General features: G+C 40.8%; 1 protein-coding gene across 3 annotated transcripts in view; it reads left to right on the top strand.

Annotated features, from left to right (window-relative positions):
* KYNU (kynureninase) overlaps nt 1-20,723 on the top strand; it is a 121,017-nt gene that overhangs the window by 20,706 nt on the left and 79,588 nt on the right. For all 3 annotated transcript variants that reach the window (XM_045479688.1, XM_045479685.1, XM_045479687.1), the window contains exons 3-4: nt 1,574-1,694; nt 18,444-18,526. In XM_045479688.1, coding sequence (XP_045335644.1) covers nt 1,574-1,694; nt 18,444-18,526 — 204 coding nt within the window. The remainder of the gene's footprint in view (nt 1-1,573; nt 1,695-18,443; nt 18,527-20,723) is intronic.

Raw genomic sequence — 20,723 nt, forward strand, 5'->3', positions numbered from 1 at the left:
ACAAATTAACACAATAAAAGCATACATTTTTTTTAATTACAAGTTTTACATGACAGAGGAGACTTCAACAGGAAATGCAGATCTGAAGAAGCAGTTAAACCTGAGTTTTTAATGCTAGGTTTGATGAAGACTGAAAGGTCATGGAGGAATGTGACAAGATAATGAAGGGTATGAGCTAAGAGTAGAAAACTGGGGGAACAGTAAGGCCTATTTCTTTCAATTACTCTCAGTGTCTTGGAGATAAAGATATATAGGGAGGGCATCTCTCACAGGAGGGTTTTATGACCTCCTTGGGGGAAAGTCAGAAGGTCTTTCCATTTCTCAAATTCTCTCAGCTGAAAATATTTAGTATGCCCAGGTGCCATATTTTGGTGTAAAATGCGCAGTTTTAAATCCCATCACTGCCAAGAACACCAGTGTTTAATAACAAACATATTTAACATTTTTCTGGCACAAGAGAAGCCTAGGCCCCAAGGATTAAAGTTCTGCTTGTCTTTCATGTTGCACAGATCCAATGCGACTCAGGTGGAGAGTGGTAGGCAATCTATTGTCGTGGGTTTTTATAAAATATATTTCCTGGATATTCTATTCTGCCATATTACACAATGCCAATTGAATTCTCAAAGCCATTTGATGTGTTTTGAGACTTTTTAAACAACCAACTCAACAAAGATGGGGAAAGGAAATGGGGAAGCATACTTTTGTCTGGCATGGGACAAGATAATTTCGTTTATAATTCTGTTTTTCTCTCACATTGAGCACACTAAACATGACTGTCTAGATATGAGCAGCCCACTATTTATTTGTGTGTAAAAGCATCAGCAATGAAAGAACAAGACAAGACAATGGGAACAGAGATACGTGTGATTGGCTACTCATGCTGGGTCATTGCTGAGGCTGACCTGCATGGAACACGTTGAGTCTTCAGACATGAATTGGTTTGCTAGTGAAACTGCATTTGTTGCAGTCAAAGGAGAGTTGTAAGATAGACAAATCACTAAAATTCTGATTTATGTGAATGAGACATAGATACAGAGAACAATCTTTGCATATGTATATATTAATATATGCATATAGATATATAGAGTGACAAAATGTATAAATCTAATATATCTACTTCAGATATGTAAGTACTCCTTTAATTTTTTTTTTTATTTGCCTTATCTTCAACACCAGTTATTGAAGAGGGTGAATACTTGCTTAGACTCTGGTAAATTTCTAGTATGACTAGATGGGCTGATATACTTCCTATAAAAATTCTGCTTCTAACATTTTTTCTTTGCCTTCGTCCATTTATGATCGGGTATAGTTGCTAATTTAGACTTCCTTGTGGAGCACAATAAATATGAGAGCTCTCAATAAAAGTCTATATGTTTAAATTATATTTTAAAATATAAATGTAAAAGAATAATTATTTTCCTGAGAATGTGATATTATCTTTGGGAAGAATTATAAGTTATTTATTATCCTTATTGGAGTTAATTACATTAATTATTTGTACTGGATTAACAATGCCAAATGGAAGAAGGTTAATTAATTGAATATGCATTTTTTTCATTTCTTTCTGTTTCAGTTGATTTATCTTTAGTGAATAAGGATGAAAATGCCATCTATTTCTTGGGCAATTCTCTTGGCCTGCAACCAAAAATGGTTAAAGCATATCTGGAAGAAGAACTAGATAAGTGGGCCAAAATGTAAGTATTATTTCAAAAGCTATCATTTGACATCTCACACAAGGACTTTATTTTTTTTTCTACAAATTTTTATTTAAATTTCAGTTGGTTACCATGCAGTGTAATACGGGATTCTGGTGTAGAATTTAGTGATTCATCACTTACATATATATAACACCCAGTGCTCATCACAAGTGCCCTCCTTAATCCCCATCACCTATTTAACCCACTCCCCTGTCCCCCTCCCCTCCAGTAACCGGCAGTTTGTTCTCTACAGTCAAGAGTTTGTTTCTTGGCTTGCCTCTTTTTTCCCCCCTACTATGTTTATCTATTTTATTTCTTTTTTTTAAGATTTTTTTTATGGTTTATTTATTTTTGAGACAGAGAGAGACAGAGCATGAACAGCGGAGGGTCAGAGAGAGGGAGACACAGAATCGAAACAGGCTCCAGGCTCTGAGCTGTCAGCACAGAGCCCGACGTGGGGCTTGAACTCACGAACCGCGAGATCATGACCTGAGCCGAAGTCAGACACTTAACTGACTGAGCCACCCAGGCGCCCCTCTATTTTATTTCTTAAATTCTACATATGAGTGAAATCATATGGAATTCTTCTTTGACTGACTTACTTCGTTTAGCATAATATATTCAAGTTCCATCCACATTGTTGCAAATGACAAAAATTCCTCCTTTTTATAAACGAGTAGATTTCCATTGCATCTATATCCTCTTCATTATAGATGGACAGTTGGGTTGTTTCCATAATTTGGCTATCGTTGATAATGCTACTATAAACATCAGGGTGCATGTATCTCTTCGAATTAGTAAGAACTTTAAAAATCACAGTGATTAAAAATCAAAGTGATTAAAGTGATTAAAATTCACTTTAGTGATTAAAGTGATTTAGTGATTTAGTGATAAAGTGATTTAGTGATTAAAGTGATTAAAGTGATTTAGTGATTAAAAATGACTTTAAAAATATTAGGTTATCTAATATTTAGAAAGGTATACAATAGACTCCAGGAAGTTTAGGATACAGAGGGACCTTAGGAATCATGTCATTCAATACTCTTATTTTATTAATGACATAACTAAGGATCAGTAAATAAGGTCAGATGACAAGTTAGTGGCAGAGTCAAGAATAACACTTTTACAATATTAGAAAAAGTCCCTCTCCCAAGTTGATATATCTAAATCATATGTAATCATTTTATTTTATTTTGTGACTAATTAAAGGAGTTAATATTTAGAATTCAATTCAGTATTTTCATGAGTCATTCCAGCTAAATTCTATCACACTGATTTTTATAAATAAGAAAGTAAAAATTATCGAGAGTGAGAAAATAGTGGAGCAGAAGGTACCGCTATCCCCAAACTGAGCGTGCTTACTAAAAAGATTCTCTGGGCTTAGCTAAGGAGGTTTGCTCCAACCATGTGGGAATCTGAAATCATATCTGGTTTTTTTTTCCCCTCCATCTCTTCTGTTCTATTTTTACTCTTCTGCCTATGAAACCCTTCATACCTTCTGCTTCCCTCGATGCTTACCTTTCTTAATCTCAACCTTCTCAATCATGCAGATGATCTCTTCTCCCCAACTGCCCATTGCATTAATAATCGCTGCTCTGGGATAAGTAGTTTAGAGGTATCTATTTTCATTGGCCTCATATTCTCAGCCATATTATAAATTCCTTTAGGGAAATAACTTAATCCTATGTGCTTCTTATCCTTCCTCAGTAGTTACTAATAAAGCTGAAACTAAAAATACTTTAAAAATACTTTAAGCTATAAAAAATGTAATATTCTTTTTACAGCTTATTTATTTAGTTTTGAGAGAGAGAGAGCACAAGTGGGGCAGGGACAGAGAAAGGGAGAGAGAGAGAATCCCAAATGGGCTCCACACTGTCAGTGCGGAGCTGATGCGGGGCTTCAACCCATGTACCATATCATGACCTGAGCTAAAGTTGGACACTTAAGTAACTGAGCCACCCAGGAGCCCCCCAAAATTTAATATTATTTTTAAATTGTTTAATATTTACACTATTAAAAATAAGACCTGTGAAAAGGTGCTCAATATCACTCATCGTCAGGGAAATACAAATTAAAACCACAGTGAGATATCACCTCTTACCTGTCAGAATGGCTTGAATAAAAAACATAAGAAATAACAAGAGTTGGCAAGGATGTGGAGAAAAAGGACCCTTCACGCACTGCTAGTGGGAATGCTAACTGTTGCAGCCACTGTGGAAAATGGTGCAAGCGTTCCTCAAAAAATTTAAACTAGAATTATGTTATGATCCAGTAATTCCACTATTGAATATTTGCCCAAACAAAACAAAAACACTAGTTTGAAAAGATGTGTGCATCCCTATGTTTATTGCAGCGTTGCGTACAATAGCCAAGATACGGAAGCAACTCATGTGTCCATCCATAGATAAATGGATAAAGATAAAGATGATGTTTTGTGTGTGTATATATATATATATATAGTCCATTTTTAATATTTTTCTTCATTTAAAAAAAAATTCATGTATAAATAACATATGGAGTTCATTAGTTTCAGGTGTACAATATAGTGATTCAACAATTCTATATTTTAGTCAGTGCTCATCACTATAAATGTGCTCTTAATCCTCCTTACCTATTTCAGTCATCCCCCCACCATCTCCCTCTGGTAACCATCAGTTATTTTCTCTTTAGTTAAGAGTTTGGTTTTTTGGGTCTCTTTTATTTTCCTTTGTTCATTTGTTTCTTAAATTCCACAACTGATTGACATTGTATGGTATTTGTCTTTCTCTGACTGACTTATTTCACTCAGCATTGTACTGTCTAGAGCCACCCACATTGTTGTAAAGGACAAGATTTCATTCTTTTTTAGGATGATGAATCATCCTAAGCGATTCAGTGAATCGCTTTTTTGTTGAGTACTTTTGCGTGCCCACGAAAGAAACTTTTCCTGTTAATCTATCTCATATCAATCAACCTTCAGGCCCTCAACCAAAAGGATGTAAACTAATAGAGGAAAAGTTTTCCTCCCAACAGAAACTTAGCTGGAAAAGTCCAGAGTAAAATTTTAAGCTAAACATTTAGGACCAAAGAAATAATGAACACTTTTGAGATCAAAGATGGGCAGTGAGATAGGATAGAACACGATTTTGATCATGGCCCTCAAACACCACTGACATCCACAGGGCAACAGGGACCCTGATGTTGACTGGGCCACCACAATTTAAAGCAAAAAGACTAGGACCACCTGGATGGCTCAGTTGCTTGAGCGTCTGACTCTTGGATTTGGCTCAAGTCATGATCTTGCAGTTTGTGGGTTTGAGCTCCACAACAGGCTCTGCACTGATAGCATGCAGCCTGCTTGGGCTTTTCTCTGCCCCTCCTCTGCTCCTTCTCTCTCTCTCACTCTCTCAAAATAAACAAAATAATTTAAAAAATAATAAAGCAAGAAGGCTAAATAAAACAAAACAAAAATAAAATAAAACAAACTAGCTACCTCATCTTTTACTCAGAAGTCTTTTTAAAATTTAGTTGACATTGCTTGAAGCATTAATAATGCACCTCCTTTCTGAATCATCTGTCTAATGAAAAATAGGTAGAAGGGCTTAAGAATATGTAATTTTCCATTGTCACAAGGTCAAATATAAAATTTAAAATCAACAACAATAGAAGGGTGTTATGACATAAAGATACTTCCCTGGAATACAACTTTAAAGTCTTGAAAACAATCAACCAGTCTCCTAGTAAAGTACGGTAATCATAGCAGATGAACAGGACAGCAGGGCAGAATCTTTTTTAAATTCCTAAAGGATAAAAATGCACAGCCTTGCTGAACGAATATCCAGGGGGCAAGGACACTCTAAAGTTTAAATCCAATCTAATTCTCTGCTCTCTTTTATATTAAGGCCAAAAATGAATATTAACCATTTTTATTAACTATGACCCTCATTTTTTAAATACTGTAATGCCCGATGTTCTAAAACCTCCCACAAAAGACCACCAGAGTCGTGAGTCAAAGCCAAGCGGCAAGGGTCGTTTATTGCAGGTTCGAACCTGGACCTCTGCGCACTCGTTGCCGGTGACGCAAAGAGGCCCCGATCAGAGTTGGTATAGGGTTTTTATAGACAGGGACAAACAGCATAGGTGAGATTTCAAATTATGAGGGGCCTGATTAGTCGATTTTAAAGTACGGACATTTGTGGTTTTCTGATTGGGCGTCCTTTGTCTGTCCTTTGGCGGGAAGGCTTTGTCCGTTACTTGTGGTGGGAGAGAAAAAAAAAAAAAAAAAAAAGGGGAAGGGGATAGGTGAGGAATGTGCTAAGCAAGCAGGTTTACAGAAGCGAGAAACGCCGGTTAGTTTATGTACAACCACTCATTCCATTACATTTAGGAAGGTTTACAACCCATTCTACTACACAGCGGGTTACATTCAGGAAAGGTCTCACAATGCTCATAGCAAACAGCAAGCAAAACAGACTTCTCAGCAATTGTATTTCTTATCGAAGATCCATAATAAGCAGAAAAGAGAACCTAGCTTTAAACTAAGGTAGGGCTGTCATTTGGATTGTTCCTTTCATTTCCCCCTTTTTCTTGTGCCTAAAGAGCCAATCTTGGATCTTCAGTTTTTTACTGAGTTCGTAAGACCATTAATTGTACAGCATTGAACCTGTCTTGGACAAAATTAATAATTTTTGTTTATGATGCAGGGGCCGAATGTGAGAGCGAGAAGTAGGATGGCCAAAGGCCCTTTCCCATGGGGCTTGGTCCCACTAGTACTGGTGGGACTTTGGGCTGTGCCTTTAATTTTATCTGAATGAGGGTTCCATAGAGAGGATACTGATATAAATAGAGTCCCCAAGTCAGCCCGTGAACCCATCGAGGGTCCTTTTTTCCCTCTTCTGTGAACTGCACACGGATGAGATTACAATTTTCATTATACCTGGTGCGAGTACATGGTCGGACATAGGACATTTCAATGAATTGGGAGGTTACTTTCCACTTCCATTCCCCATCATTAGTTGTGACACAACTCCATGCGGCGCAATAGAGAGATTCTATCCCCCCACAGGTGCGTTTCATCTTTCCTGGTTCCCTAAATCCCGGACATGCATAAAATCCATTTCTACTGATTGACACCCTTCGCTGTTTCTTCCTCCACTCACCCCCTTCCATATCTTCTAACGGACTGACTTGTTCTAGATTAAAATATAAATCTGGCCACCAGGTATTCAGGGGGACATCTGTCTTAGTGGTGACATTATATATTTCATGGGTTTCTAGGTTAGTAATTTCCCAGGTTAAAGTATAGGGTGTATGGGGGTTACTTGCAATGCTTATCAGTCCGTAGGAGGTGAGCAGGAGTACGCTAATGAGGGTTCCTCCGATCATTGTAGGTCCGGAGCTGCTGCAACAGTCCTGGTATGGAACACCCAGGCCTTTGGTCTTAGCCGGTTTTCGGGGTCAGGTTTTCGACGCAGAGTCAATTTTAAAGGATGGGTCTTACTCTGGTCAACCGTCCAGGCGGTGTTGGCTTCCGGCACGAAGTCTTTTTGAACCGCAAAGGTATCAGCTGGTCGGGCGTGGGTGTAATGGATCCAGGTAGCAATTCCGTCGACTTTGAGAGCAGTGGGTGTGGTTAGGATCACAATGTAGGGTCCCTTCCACCGTGGTTGGAGGGTCTCTTGCTGGTGTCTCCGCACGTATACCCAATCTCTGGGTCGGTAGTGATGCGGCTCAGGAGGGGGCCCGTTCTCATAAATGGCTCTCAGTCTGGGCCAAACTTCCTGGTGGGTGTGCTGGAGTTCCCTCAGGGAAATAAGAAGTTCATGATCATCAAATTCAGTTAACACATTAGACTGTAGGTTGGGAATTATAGGGGGGGCACTCCATACATGATTTTAAAGGGGGTTAATCCAAGTTTGTAAGGGGAGTTCTGCACCCTGAACAGAGCGTAGGGGAGTAAGACTACCCAGTTAGCGCCAGTCTCCATGGTCAATTTGGTTAGGGTCTCTTTTAGGGTTCTATTCATTCTTTCTACCTGTCCTGAACTTTGGGGTCTATATGCACAATGTAGTTTCCAATCGGCCCCAATAAACTACGCTATCCCTTGTATTACCTTTGAAACGAATGCTGGTCCGTTGTCTGATCCTATTAGGGTAGGGAATCCGTACCTGGGCATGATGTCTTCTAACATCTTCTTTGCTACTATCTGTGCAGTCTCATGCTTGGTGGGGAAGGCCTCTGTCCATCCTGAAAAGGTATCTATAAACATTAGCAAATATTTATATCCATATTGTTTAGGCTTTACCTCGGTGAAGTCTACTTCCCAATAGGCTCCCGGCCTGGTTCTGCGAGTTCTGGAGTCAGGGTTTTTCCCGTGGTTGGTGGCGTTAGTTAGTTGACAAGCTTTACAGCTAGTAACTATCTGTTTGATTTTTGTCCTAGAGTCTTTGATGGTGATCCTAGCATGTCTTGCATTTTTCTTGTGCCCATATGAGTGGCTCGGTGCATCTTGGATAAGACTTTATTTCCCATTTCCTCTGGGAGGATTATGCTACAGTCCGCTGCTTTCCACCATCCGTTAAGGCACTGAGTCATAGGCAATTTTTGGATCCAGTCTAGGTCTTTTTTAGTGTAGGTGGGGCTTTCTGGTAAACTAGCTGGACCGGGGTCTGGTAGGGTAGTCATTAAAGCACAGTCCACCTGTAAGGCCACCTCTCGGGCCACCTGGTCAGCCAAATTATTTCTTCTGGCCACCGGTGTGATCGGTTTTTGGTGGCCTGGGCAATGTATGATGGCTAGTCGTTTAGGCAGCCAGAGTGCTTTTAAAAGAGCCAATATTTCTTGTTTTTGATGGTTTTCCCCTCTGCAGTTAACAGTCCCCTCTCTCTGTATATAGCTCCATGTATGTGGGCCGTAGCAAAAGCATATCTGCTATCGGTGTACACATTTAGTCTCTTGTCTTTTCCCAAAGTCAGTGCCTTGGTTAAGGCCACAAGTTCAGCTCGTTGGGCAGAGGTGCCAGCTGGCAAAGGCTCTGCCCAAACAGTCTCAGTTTCAGTTGTGACTGCTGCCCCCGCGTACCTTTGACCCTGATGTATAAAGCTGCTGCCGTCAGTGAACCAGGTAACTTCGGCGTCTGGCAGCGGATGGTCCTGTAAATCTTCCCGAACTCCATGAACCTGTGTCAATATCTCAGCGCAGTCATGGAGAGGGGTATCTAAGTCCGGGTCTGGTAACAGGGAGGCAGGGACGTAAGATGCCTAAGTCTAGGAGGCGACGGATATGTGGTGTGATGCCATTTTTGGCTTCCATTGACATCGGGTATTGTCGGACCCGAACTGGATTTGCCCCCGGCTTCAGCTCTATGAATAGAGCTGGGCAATGTTTAGCCAATCCCATACCCCCGGTTTCAGCCCATGCTTCCGGAAACTGCTGGAGCCAGGGCTCTATGTTTTGACTTTGTGAGGGTGGCCCCTGATGGAGTCGATATTCATCTTCTAATCTCAGAGTAAGTATGGTAATGGGTTGGTTTTGAGGGCCAGTCACTTGGGGGCCCCCTGGCGTAAAATGAATCTGGGCCCCCATTTTAGTGAGTAAGTCTCTTCCCAATAAGGGGCACGGGCTGTCAGGGATGACTAGGAAGGAATGGGTAACCTTCCCATTTCCTAGGTCCACAGTTTTTTGGGTGGTCCAGGGATATTTTTTATTCCAGTAGCCCCTTGGACCCAGGAAGATTTTTCAGAAATTTTTCCATGGGGTCTGATCAAGACCGAATGTTGTGCCCCTGTGTCGACCAAGAATTGAACTGGGTTCCCCTCCACTTGTAGCGTTACCCTAGGTTCGGGGAGGGGATCCGAACCCCGTCCCCCCTATTCTGCATCTTGAGTGAAGAGGGCGGGTGTGGTTTTTGGCTGCCACGGTTTTTGACCATGATGTGGCTTTTTCTTTTTAGGGCATTCTCGGGCCCAGTGGCCTTTTTCTTTGCAATAGGCGCATTGGTCCTTATCTAGGGGCTTGTGTTTATCCAGGGGCTTTTGGACAACAGTAGCCAGGACTTTGGTCATTTTCTCGGTGGCTTTAAGTTGCCTGTCCTCTGGAGTCTCTCTATTATTATAGACACGCTGGGCAATACGGAGTAAGTCCTGAATCTGTTTTCCCTCCAGGTCCTCTAGCTTCTGGAGTTTCTTTTTAATATCAGTGGCTGCTTGATTTACAAAGGCCATTACAACAGCAGCTTGATTTTCGGGGGCCTCGGGGTTCATGGGGGTATACTGTCTGAAGGTTTCCATTAATCTTTCTAAATAAGCGGCAGGGCTCTCTGTCTTACCTTGTATTATTGAATACACTTTTGCCAAATTAGTGGGCTTGCGTGCAGCAGCCCGGAGACCCGCCATTAGAGTCTGGCGATAAATGCGCAGCCGTCCCCTACCTTCTGCCGTGTTGTAGTCCCAGCCATCCTGTGGGGGTCGGGTCAAGGGAAAAGCTGCGTTAATGAGATCAAGGTTAGCAGTGGGTTGGCCGTCATCTCCAGGAACCAGCTTTCTTGCTTCCAATTGAATTCTTTCTCGCTCCTCGGTAGTGAACAGGATTCGGAGGAGCTGCTGACAATCATCCCAGGTGGGTTGGTGAGTAAACATAACGCTGTCTAAGAGACTTATTAAATCTTTAGGGTTGTCAGAAAATCGGGCATTCTGGGTTTTCCAGTTATATAGGTCACTAGTAGAGAAGGGCCAGTATTGAAGTCGGGGATTCCCCGTATCATCGGGAGGCCCTATTTCCCGTAAGGGTAAAGCTACGGTGGAGTCAGGAAGGCGGAGTCCTGGCTCACGTGGGGCCCGCCTACGGGTATGTCCAGCCGGCCCTTGGACTTCGCCCCCACTAAGCATGGGCGCGGGTTGAGCCTCTCTATTCTCCAGTTCTCCTATGGGCTGGGCTATGGGAGGCTCTGCCGGCGCAGCAGGGATAAGGGCAGCTTGCGGAGTGCGAGGAGGAACCTGATAAGGGGGAGGGTCAAGGAAAGGTAAATCTTGGTTGTCGGGGAGATCAAAGGGTGCAGCTGGAGTTGGCGGCTTGGGAGAGTTTTTTACTAAATCTTGCCACACCAGAATATAGGGAATCTGATCCGAGTGACCTTCTTTCCCTGGTAGGAAAATTTTTGATTTTACTTTAAGGACCAGAGGGAGGCAGAAGGTTCCTTCTGTAGGCCAATTAACCCCAAAGGTGGGCCATTCAGAGCGGCAATAGGTAATTAACTTCCTTTTGTGAATGTCTAGGCTTAAGCTGTGTCCTCTAGCTTTTACGTCCCTGAAGTTGGCGAGAAGGAGGGAGAGAGGGGTGCTCTGCGTTTGGCCCATATTATAATTCTGAGGAAGAGGAGAGGAGAAGGGGGGGCGCCGCTGGCCAGGGGGCGGGAAGGAAAGCCGCAGGGAGCTGAGAAAGGAGGAGAGAGAAACAAAGGATGGAATAATTAATTCTGATCAGCCGAGAAAACACTTAATTCCAATAAAACATCCGACCCATGAAAGAAAAACAAGAACTAACAAAAATCTTTCGCAGCGGTTCCAACTTTCTGGTGCCGTCTTGGCCAGCCCAACAGAAAGGGTTATGGCTGGGACGGCGGTAATTACAAGGGCCCAGGGGTGACAATACATTTAGACTGACAAAGAAGCACTCTTTAGACTGACAAAGAAGCACTCGCGTACTCGCCCGTCCGCGTCCCTCGCGGGAACTTAGGTGCCTCTTAGCATGGGCGGGCAGGTATAAACCCCCTGCTCGGATCAAAAAGATTTTGACCGCCTTAAGCCGTATGATGATCACCGCGGAAATCGGGTTAGAGCCCACTCGAATCCCGTAGCTTATGCTGTGGGACTACACATAGGGTAAGTCAGGCGCGTGCCCCTGACTCCCAACAATCATTCCATTCAACAGACAGACACACAGACATACATCACATCAAAATACCGGTAACAATTGGCATGCCTAGATGGTTTTTCTTTTTTTTTTTTTTTAGACGCCTAGAGATATTTCTTAGCACTCTAGAGGTTCATAGAGAAAATGAAAGTATTTAGTTCGCAGGCGCGTTGGGCGTAAGCAGCCCACAGAAAAGAATCCAGATGGGCCAAGCAGCCCCCAGATGGACCGAGCAGGTCCCCAGTTGGACCGAACAGGTCCCCAGATGGGCCAGGCAGCCCCAGATGGACCGAACAGGTCCCCAGATGGGCCAAGGAGGCCCAGATGGACCGAACAAGTCCTCAGATGGGCCAAGGAGGCCCCCAGATGTCAGTGGACGTCTCCAACTGACCCCGGCTGGGTGCCCTATAGGGCGTCCGCCAGGGTCACACCAGCTTCCAGACAGAACCGGTTCTCCAGAGAAGAAGCACAGATCAGAGAGAAAAGGAAGAACGTTAGAGCCGGCTTACTTACCGATCGGAATCAGATACGACCCATTGACCAGAAGTCTGGTGGGCTCGGGGGAGGTCTCGGTGGAACCTCCAAATGTAATGCCCGATGTTCTAAAACCTCCCACAAAAGACCACCAGAGTCGTGAGTCAAAGCCAAGCGGCAAGGGTCGTTTATTGCAGGTTCGAACCTGGACCTCTGCGCACTCGTTGCCGGTGAGGCAAAGAGGCCCCGATCAGAGTTGGTATAGGGTTTTTATAGACAGGGACAAACAGCATAGGTAAGGTTTCAAATTATGAGGGGCCTGATTAGTCGATTTTAAAGTACGGACATTTGTGGTTTTCTGATTGGGCGTCCTTTGTCTGTCCTTTGGCGGGAAGGCTTTGTCCGTTACTTGTGGTGGGAGAGAAAAAAAAAAAAAAAAAAAGGGGAAGGGGATAGGTGAGGAATGTGCTAAGCAAGCAGGTTTACAGAAGCGAGAAACGCCGGTTAGTTTATGTACAACCACTCATTCCATTACATTTAGGAAGGTTTACAACCCATTCTACTACACAGCGGGTTACATTCAGGAAAGGTCTCACAATGCTCATAGCAAACAGCAAGCAAAACAGACTTCTCAGCAATTGTATTTCTTATCGAAGATCCATAATAAGCAGAAAAGAGAACCTAGCTTTAAACTAAGGTAGGGCTGTCATTTGGATTGTTCCTTTCAATACTAAACCCTGCTAGTGCAAAATGCTTCCAAATGTGGTGATATTTACTTTTCAATTTATGCATACAAGTTATGCAGATAAAGTTATACAGGCTTCATAAATTATGTAAGCCTCTATGATTTTTGCATTGAGTTGTGAATTTATATTCTTAACCACTGAAATTAAGAACTTTGCAATGTTACGGGGTGCCTGGGTGGCTCAGTAGGTTAAGCGTCTGACTCTTGGTTTCAGCTCAGATAGTGATCTCTTGGGTTTGTGGGTTCGAGCCCCACATTGGGCTCTGTGCTGGCAGCACGGAACCTGTTTGGGATTCTCTCTCTCTACCTGTCTCTCTGCCCCTTATGCACTCACACTGTCTCTGTCTCTATCAAAATAAATAAATAAACTTAAAAAAAAAAAGAACTTTGCAGTGTTATCTAATGCCTGTGGTACTAGCACAGGCAGTGTTAAAATAAACTTGAAACAGAGGCACTGTTACCAATATGAAGGACCAGTGGCATGAAAACTGAAGAAAGAAGAAGACAGAGTTTCCATGAGAGCCAAATGTCTTGCTCAGAATTCTTATCTGATTTGGTTTCATTTTCCTGCATTTTTTTCCTGACTTTCAGGTTTGGCTTCCCTTCATATCTATTTTGAGATTCTAATAATCAGAATATATTTTTTAAATATTTCTAATCATTTTCAGGATGTTCTCCCTAAGTCTAGTGTTTCTTAGGCTGCTGTTTGTTCACATGCTTTTAATTTAAGTAATCTTCTTGCCACTATGGTGGGCTGTTGGTCTATTCACTTGTCTGGCTTCTGCTTGTGTTTTTGTACTAAATACCCCCACATATGTTTGGTTTGCCTCTAGGTCCAGGGCCTCCCATTATTGTGGTGAGTTTTTCTGATTATCTGTTTCTCTTCACCTTCTCCAACCTCACTTCGGCCCTACTTCTTAGCTGATAACCAAATCAGGCCAGTGCCTTCCTGCCTTCTTGACCAGTGGAAGACTTCAAGAAAGACTGAGTCAAAGAGAACTACACAGTTCCTAAATAATGCAAAGTGAAATTAGTTTCTTAACAGGAAAAAATATATTAAAAAATTATAATCTTAGCAGTAACTAAAAATTACAGTACTTAGCTTAAGTGAGATATTGCTCTGGGATATTGATACCAAGTCTGACTGGCCATTTATGACATATAAGGTAGGAAATGCCACTTGGCTTATGGCTATTATTGTCCGTATCTCTATCTTTTACATCCTATCACAGACTTAGTACCACCTATCTACAAAATAAACCATCACTGGCGATAAGGCAGACTGATTTTTATAATTCATAGGGCTACCATCTTTGATTAATTCTGCTAAAGGAAAGTCAAGAATAGAGGCACACTTAGAAATATTTTTGGACCAGGGTGCCTGGGTGGCTCAGTTGGTTAAGCGTCCGACTTCGGCTCAGGTCATGATCTTGCGGTCGGTGGGTTCGAGCCCCGCATCGGGCTCTGTGCTGACAGCTCAGAGCCTGGAGCCTGTTTCAGATTCTGTGTCTCCCTCTTTCTCTGACCCTCCCCTGTTTGTGCTCTCTCTCTGTCTCAAAAATAAATAAATGTTAAAAAAAATTTTTTTAAAAAGAAATATTTTTGGACCTAACTGATTTCTTCTAAAATTTTAAGTTATTCAACACAAAACGATGAAAATAATGCACTTACCTCTGTGGATTTTGTTTAACTTCTCATTATGGCTATTTTCAACTGCATGTGATTTTTAAAGTAGATTAATAACACTTTACTTGGGAGAATTATTTCTGCTTTGTGAAATGACAGCATTTAGATATTTTCAATATTCTGAAATAGAAAATTTTTATGATTACTTGACTCATTTCACATATGATAATTTATTATCAGAAATGGGGCTATAACCATAAGAAATAGCATTAATATGCTTGAATACTATGGATTGGCCAGAATTTTTTTAGAAATTTAAAATGACATATTTATGTATTATGGATTTACTAATGGCCCAGATTAAAGGAGAATAACATGGGTTAATAATCATAGTGGGAAAGTTTGGCTAGACAAGAAAGATATATCTGTCCCAAAGAGCACACTGTAAGTTGAGAAATGTATATTGTCTCTAAGATATAATCACAATACTTTACGTTTTTTTTCATTGTCATATCTACAAGGTATATGGTTTTCTTTCTTTTTCATAGGCGCAAAGACTTGACCCAGTTTGTATCTTTACGGGGATTCTTCTAAGACCTGTGACATTTTAGGTCGACTTATTTAAGAAAATAGCCCACTGAATTTCACATTAGGAACAAACCGCCTAGTGTTCAGACAATGCCTGACTTGACATGGCAATGTGTGCAGGGAGGGTGCTGGTGACACACGTGGGAGAGGCATGCTCCTGCCAACACTACAGTTTCATTCAATTCAAGTGTTTCTGTTAAAAAAAAAAAAAAAAGTGTATTCTAGGAGAGAAAAATGCTCCCTCTACCCCCTACATTCAACAACTGATCTATAAAATAAACTGACAACACACAGATTAATAAGAAATAGTTAATATTTATTAATTGTTAATATTATATGCATGAGAGCATGGCAGGAAAAAAAAGTGAAAACCAAAAAAAATTGGTGACATTTGAGAGGAGGAAAATGTAGGCCACATAGAGGAGAATAAATTATTTTTAGGAAGGATGTAAAGCACTTAGAAGAATAGATGGGAGACCTGAGAGTTTGTGACAAAGTCATCTGGGTGTGGTGTTGACTTGTAGGCTCCTCTCTGGAAAAAGAGTCAATCTTCCCTGGTTGATGAAATTCCTGGGGAAGGATTGATGATAGTTGAGTTCCTTTGGAGGACCTGTCTTTAGGCAGATGGGGGAGTTCAGAGGAATCTAGTCCCTGCACCTGCTGTTCATCAGGTGCCTTCAGCTCAAGGTATTCTTTATGCCAAAGAGGCAAATTTTAGTGTGGCATAGTCTGCCAGCCTTCAGCATGAATAAGAAAGTACATGGAATTACATGTTACAAAGATTTTCCTGACATCTGTGTTGGCCAATCATTAATGTCTTATTTATTTACTCATGGGCGGGTCTGGGAGGAGCTTTAAAAAGCTGGGCTAATTTTTATTTTGTAGGATGGTTAAAGCATGGTCCTATTTCAAAGAGGATCCACTATTAACTTCCTAATAGGCTTTTACGTCCTGAGATCTAATTTCGTGAGCAGATAGCACTCCATAGACATCTCAGAGAGCACCTCACTCAGGGGGAATGATTTATGCCTCCATGGGGAGTGAACTGTTTGCCATGCTCTTTTCCTTTCCAGCACTTGTAAAAGAACATTCCAACTGTGCTGCAAGTATTTTAGGCAGTTTTGAATGAGAGCAATACGATCGTTTTCTCTGATACATATGTTTAAACTTGCACTGTAATCTACATCAACTCTTTATAAAGACAGGCCACTTTAGTTGGAGTTTATTGGGGTAACAACTTCCTAAATACATTTCACTACCCCAGGCTAGTAGACTGACAAAATGAAGAAGCAGACTCTGTGTGTGATATTTTAAAGGGGGGGAGATGGCAAATGCATTGCAAGAAGAAACATACTCTTAAAGATTATTGCCACGGTGTCTACCAGAGTGAGAAGTAGGTGGCATAATATTCTGAGATATAAATTCTCTGAGGCAGAACATAGAATTTTACTACCTAAATGTAATAAGATGTATTGTGCTATCAGCAAGGCCATGGAGCTCTGTGTGATTAAAATAAAAAAGGATCCAAGTATCTGCCTTTAACTACCATTTAATGATAATGATTTTTGTCTTTAGCATTTATATTGGAAGTCAAGAAGAGGCAAGCTGCAGGCTATCTAATAATAATATGAATAATAATAGCTAGCAATTGCCCTTCTCTTCCTCCTCAGTTCTTACAGTCTCTGTTTGTCCTCAAAGAAAGTCCTCTTCCCTCATGTCAGTTTATACGGTAATCAAAATATTAGTTTAAAAACTGCATTGTAACCCACATGCCCAAGAAGGGAGTTGTAGCATTAGATTTACGTTAGGGAATAGTCAGAAAAGGGGTGTTACATGTTATTCCATTGCAATCCTTTAAGGTACATATCGCCACCCATTTACTTTTGCTTTTACAGGCCTTATCAGCTTCTAATACATATAGTGTCATAACCAGTGGTGACCTGGAATTGGCTGTGACCAGGCAATGAAAACCAGTCATAAAATATTCAGGAGTTTTGTGGATGCCAAGAAATGGACCACAGGGAATATTCACACCGTCAAATCAACAAAAGCTAAAAACAGGGGTCCTTTCCTCTTGTTACCTCACTGCTCTCTCAGGGAGAAAAAAAAATTCCCCATATCCTTCTGAATTCTTAGCTGAGACCCCTATAATAAAAGATCAGCAAGAGAAAAAAACCCCACATTTATTAGCATGTATACCTTACGTACACATGGGAGACACGTGCGGGGGGAAAAGAACTCCTCGCAATGACTTAGAATTCAGGCTTAAATCCTATCTTAATAGGGAAAGAGGAGGAGGATAAGAGGAGAGGCCACAGAGGAGAGAATAAGTGATTTTCAGGAAAGATGAAAGAGCCCTTAGGAGAATAGATAAAAGATAGAATAGATTGTGAGAAAGCCCAACTGGATGTGGTGTTGACTTCCAGTCCCCTTTCCTGTGACAAGAGTCAATCTTTTCTGGTTGATGAAACTCCCAGGGAGGGGATTGATGACAGCTGAATTCCTTTTGGGGATCTGTCTTCAGGCAGATAAGGGAGTTCAGGGACAACCTCTCCCTGTATTAGCAGTTTTTTTTTTTTTTTTTTTTTAAGCCTGCAGCTCAAGATAATCAATACACCACAGCGACATGTTTCGGGGGGACATATTCTGCCCCCCTTCACCTCTGACAGCATGTTTACCACGTCCCCACTGCCAGCTCACTGGATTTCAAGCATAGATCCAGGCACAGACCGCACTACACAAAACATACATGCTTATGCCTTTCCTACAACTTTATGCAGTCTTTAGATTCCTAAAGAATTAAGGACAGTCTAGTTCAGAGTTCCCTAAGGCACAAGTTTGAAACAGCACATGAAGTCACTCCCCACCTTGATTCTTTGTTTCAATTCCTTTCTGCGTATTTCAAAAGTATTTGCCTTCCTCATGTAATGGAAACTTCTTGAAAGTTAAAGTTCTCTTAGGCATTTTGTGTTTTGTCATTATGCCTAACGGGGATATTTACTTACTAGAAGAATAAAATTGAGCTATAATATGGTAGATGTAATTGGTAGAAAACAGGTCAAGATACAGTGTTTGCTTTGATTATTGCCAAGTTTATTTATCTACTTAAAATGTCATCATGAGTGTAGTCATGTTATATACACTCGTATTTAGTTTACAGATTGTAGCTGTATTTAAAAACTGAATTCGTAATCATTTTAATCTTTAGCCTCAAAAAATAGTAGCTATGTTTTAGTGTAGATACTACTTACTATATGCTTACAGGTATACAAGTAGAATGTTCAAATAGTCTTGAAATTTTCAAAATAAAGAAGAAAAAGGAACATCTTAGATGCTAAAATAGAGAAAAAAAATGGAATAGTACATGGGCAGTCTCAAGTACCCTCCAAGAAACTAATAATGTTTATGTCCCTTTCCAATTTCAGGGGAGCCTATGGTCATGAGTTAGGGAAACGTCCTTGGATTACAGGAGATGAGACTATTTTAGGCCTTATGAATGACATTGTAGGTAAGTACAAAATGGATCTTTCCCAAAAGAATCATAAAGGCGTTACCATTTAGATATAAACCTAGATTATAAAGTAAAAATCTTATTGAAGAACATCCTGATTTTCTATTTTAACCCAATAACGTAAAGAGTGAGGATACCTTTGAGACCTGGTGGCTATAGAGAACATAACTGGGTTATTTAGTACAGAAGTAAAATAGTTTATTATTTTTTCTTGTGTATTTTAGCAGTAACATTTACTCTCCAATAAAAAACACATGCATTGTATTTATTTGTAATTAAATAAACCTCATAAAAATCAACTTAAATTTTCTAATACTTCATTATACATGATAAAGTAAACACTAACCTTTACATGCTAAAATCCTAAAATGCCAAGCAGGGTTTGGCTTGTTTCAGTTTGATCCATGGTGATAAATTTCTTTTTTTTTTTAATTTTTTTTTCAACGTTTATTTATTTTTGGGACAGAGAGAGACAGAACATGAACGGGGGAGGGTCAGAGAGAGAGGGAGACACAGAATCGGAAACAGGCTCCAGGCTCTGAGCCATCAGCCCAGAGCCTGACGCGGGGCTCGAACTCACGGACCGCGAGATCGTGACCTGGCTGAAGTCGGACGCCTAACCGACTGCGCCACCCAGGCGCCCCCATGGTGATAAATTTCAAGTTAAGCTGAGAATCATTAGAAATAATACGGTTGATGCTGTTCTTTGGTTTATGTGTTTCCTAAAATGAGTTGTATGTACTCTAGGTAATATTCAAGGAAAGTTTTAGATGGTGAATATGTTAACATTTTGAAAAAAGTTATTTAATTGGGGGGGGGGGTGCCTGGGTGGGTCAGTCAGCTGAGCATCTGACTTTAGCTCAGGTCATCTCCTGATTCACAAGTTTGAGCCCCTCATCAGGCTCTGTGCTGACAGCTCAGAGCCTGGAGCCTGCTTCAGATTCTGTGTCTCCCTCTCTCTCTGCCCTTGCCCTGTTCGTGCTCTGTCTCTTTCTCTCTCAAAAATAAATAAAATTTAAAAAAAATTAAAAAAAAATATTTAATTGGGTTAAATATTCAGCATTGCTTGAAATCTTGTATGATATTTTCGGCATTGAACAAAAAATTAATGATATTTAAACAATTGGAGTGCTATTATTTGTAACTATTTGGAGGAAACCTCAAACTTCCATAATGCCTTTTCAAACCTCACTCCTCTACAGACAAGTATAAAAATATCTTTAGTGCCTCATTCCAATTGTATCTTGGTCAGTGATCAGAAAACCAAAGCAATGTGAGCTGGGACAAAGTAGAATTAGAATGAAGAAAGTAAGACTTAAACCTGAAAGAATTATGGCAATTGGCACACCATGTAAACCTGAGGAATAGTTTGTTCAAAAAATAATTATTGAGCCTCTGCTGTGTGTCTGTCAGGATTTGTGATAGGCACTGAGGACAAATGGTGAGTAAGTAAAAGAGTGAGTAAGAATACTCAACACCCGGGGCGCCTGGGTGGCGCAGTCGGTTGAGCGTCCGACTTCAGCCAGGTCACGATCTCTCGGTCCGTGAGTTCGAGCCCCGCGTCGGGCTCTGGGCTGATGGCTCAGAGCCTGGAGCCTGTTTCCGATTCTGTGTCTCCCTCTCTCTCTGCCCCTCCCCCATTCATGCTCTGTCTCTCTCTGTCCCCAAAATAAATAAACGTTGAAAAAAAAAAAAAAAAAAGGAATACTCAACACCCTTATCCCATGAGATATCCTCATTGGACTCCCATTAAAGGAAGATACCAAAAAAAAAAAAGTAAAATTAATATATTTATACATAATCTATACATAACACAAAGAAATACAAAACAAAACAAAACAAACATTGGGACTAATGCTTCAAAACAGAGGTAATTTCCAGTTAAAGATAGAGGACTGAACATGCATTTAAGTGTTCTTTTTACTGAATTCTCACTAAACAACTTGTAATGAAATTTAAAAAAAAATAAAAATAAAAAAGTGTAAACCCTGAAGAACAAATAGAATAGCAAAGGAGATTATAGCAACATTTTGGGAGTTGGACAGCAGGTGGACAAATGGTAACTGCTTTTGCAAAATAAAATTAAATTAACCAAATCTTAATCTCTCAATGACAAAAAATGGAAAGCCACCTGCTTTACACTGCAGAGCCTTCAAAAGTTTGGGAATTACAATAAGCATCTCTAAAAGTGTGA

The sequence above is a fragment of the Leopardus geoffroyi genome, chromosome C1 (assembly GCF_018350155.1).
Source record: "Leopardus geoffroyi isolate Oge1 chromosome C1, O.geoffroyi_Oge1_pat1.0, whole genome shotgun sequence".
NCBI classification, from domain to species: Eukaryota; Metazoa; Chordata; class Mammalia; order Carnivora; family Felidae; genus Leopardus; species Leopardus geoffroyi.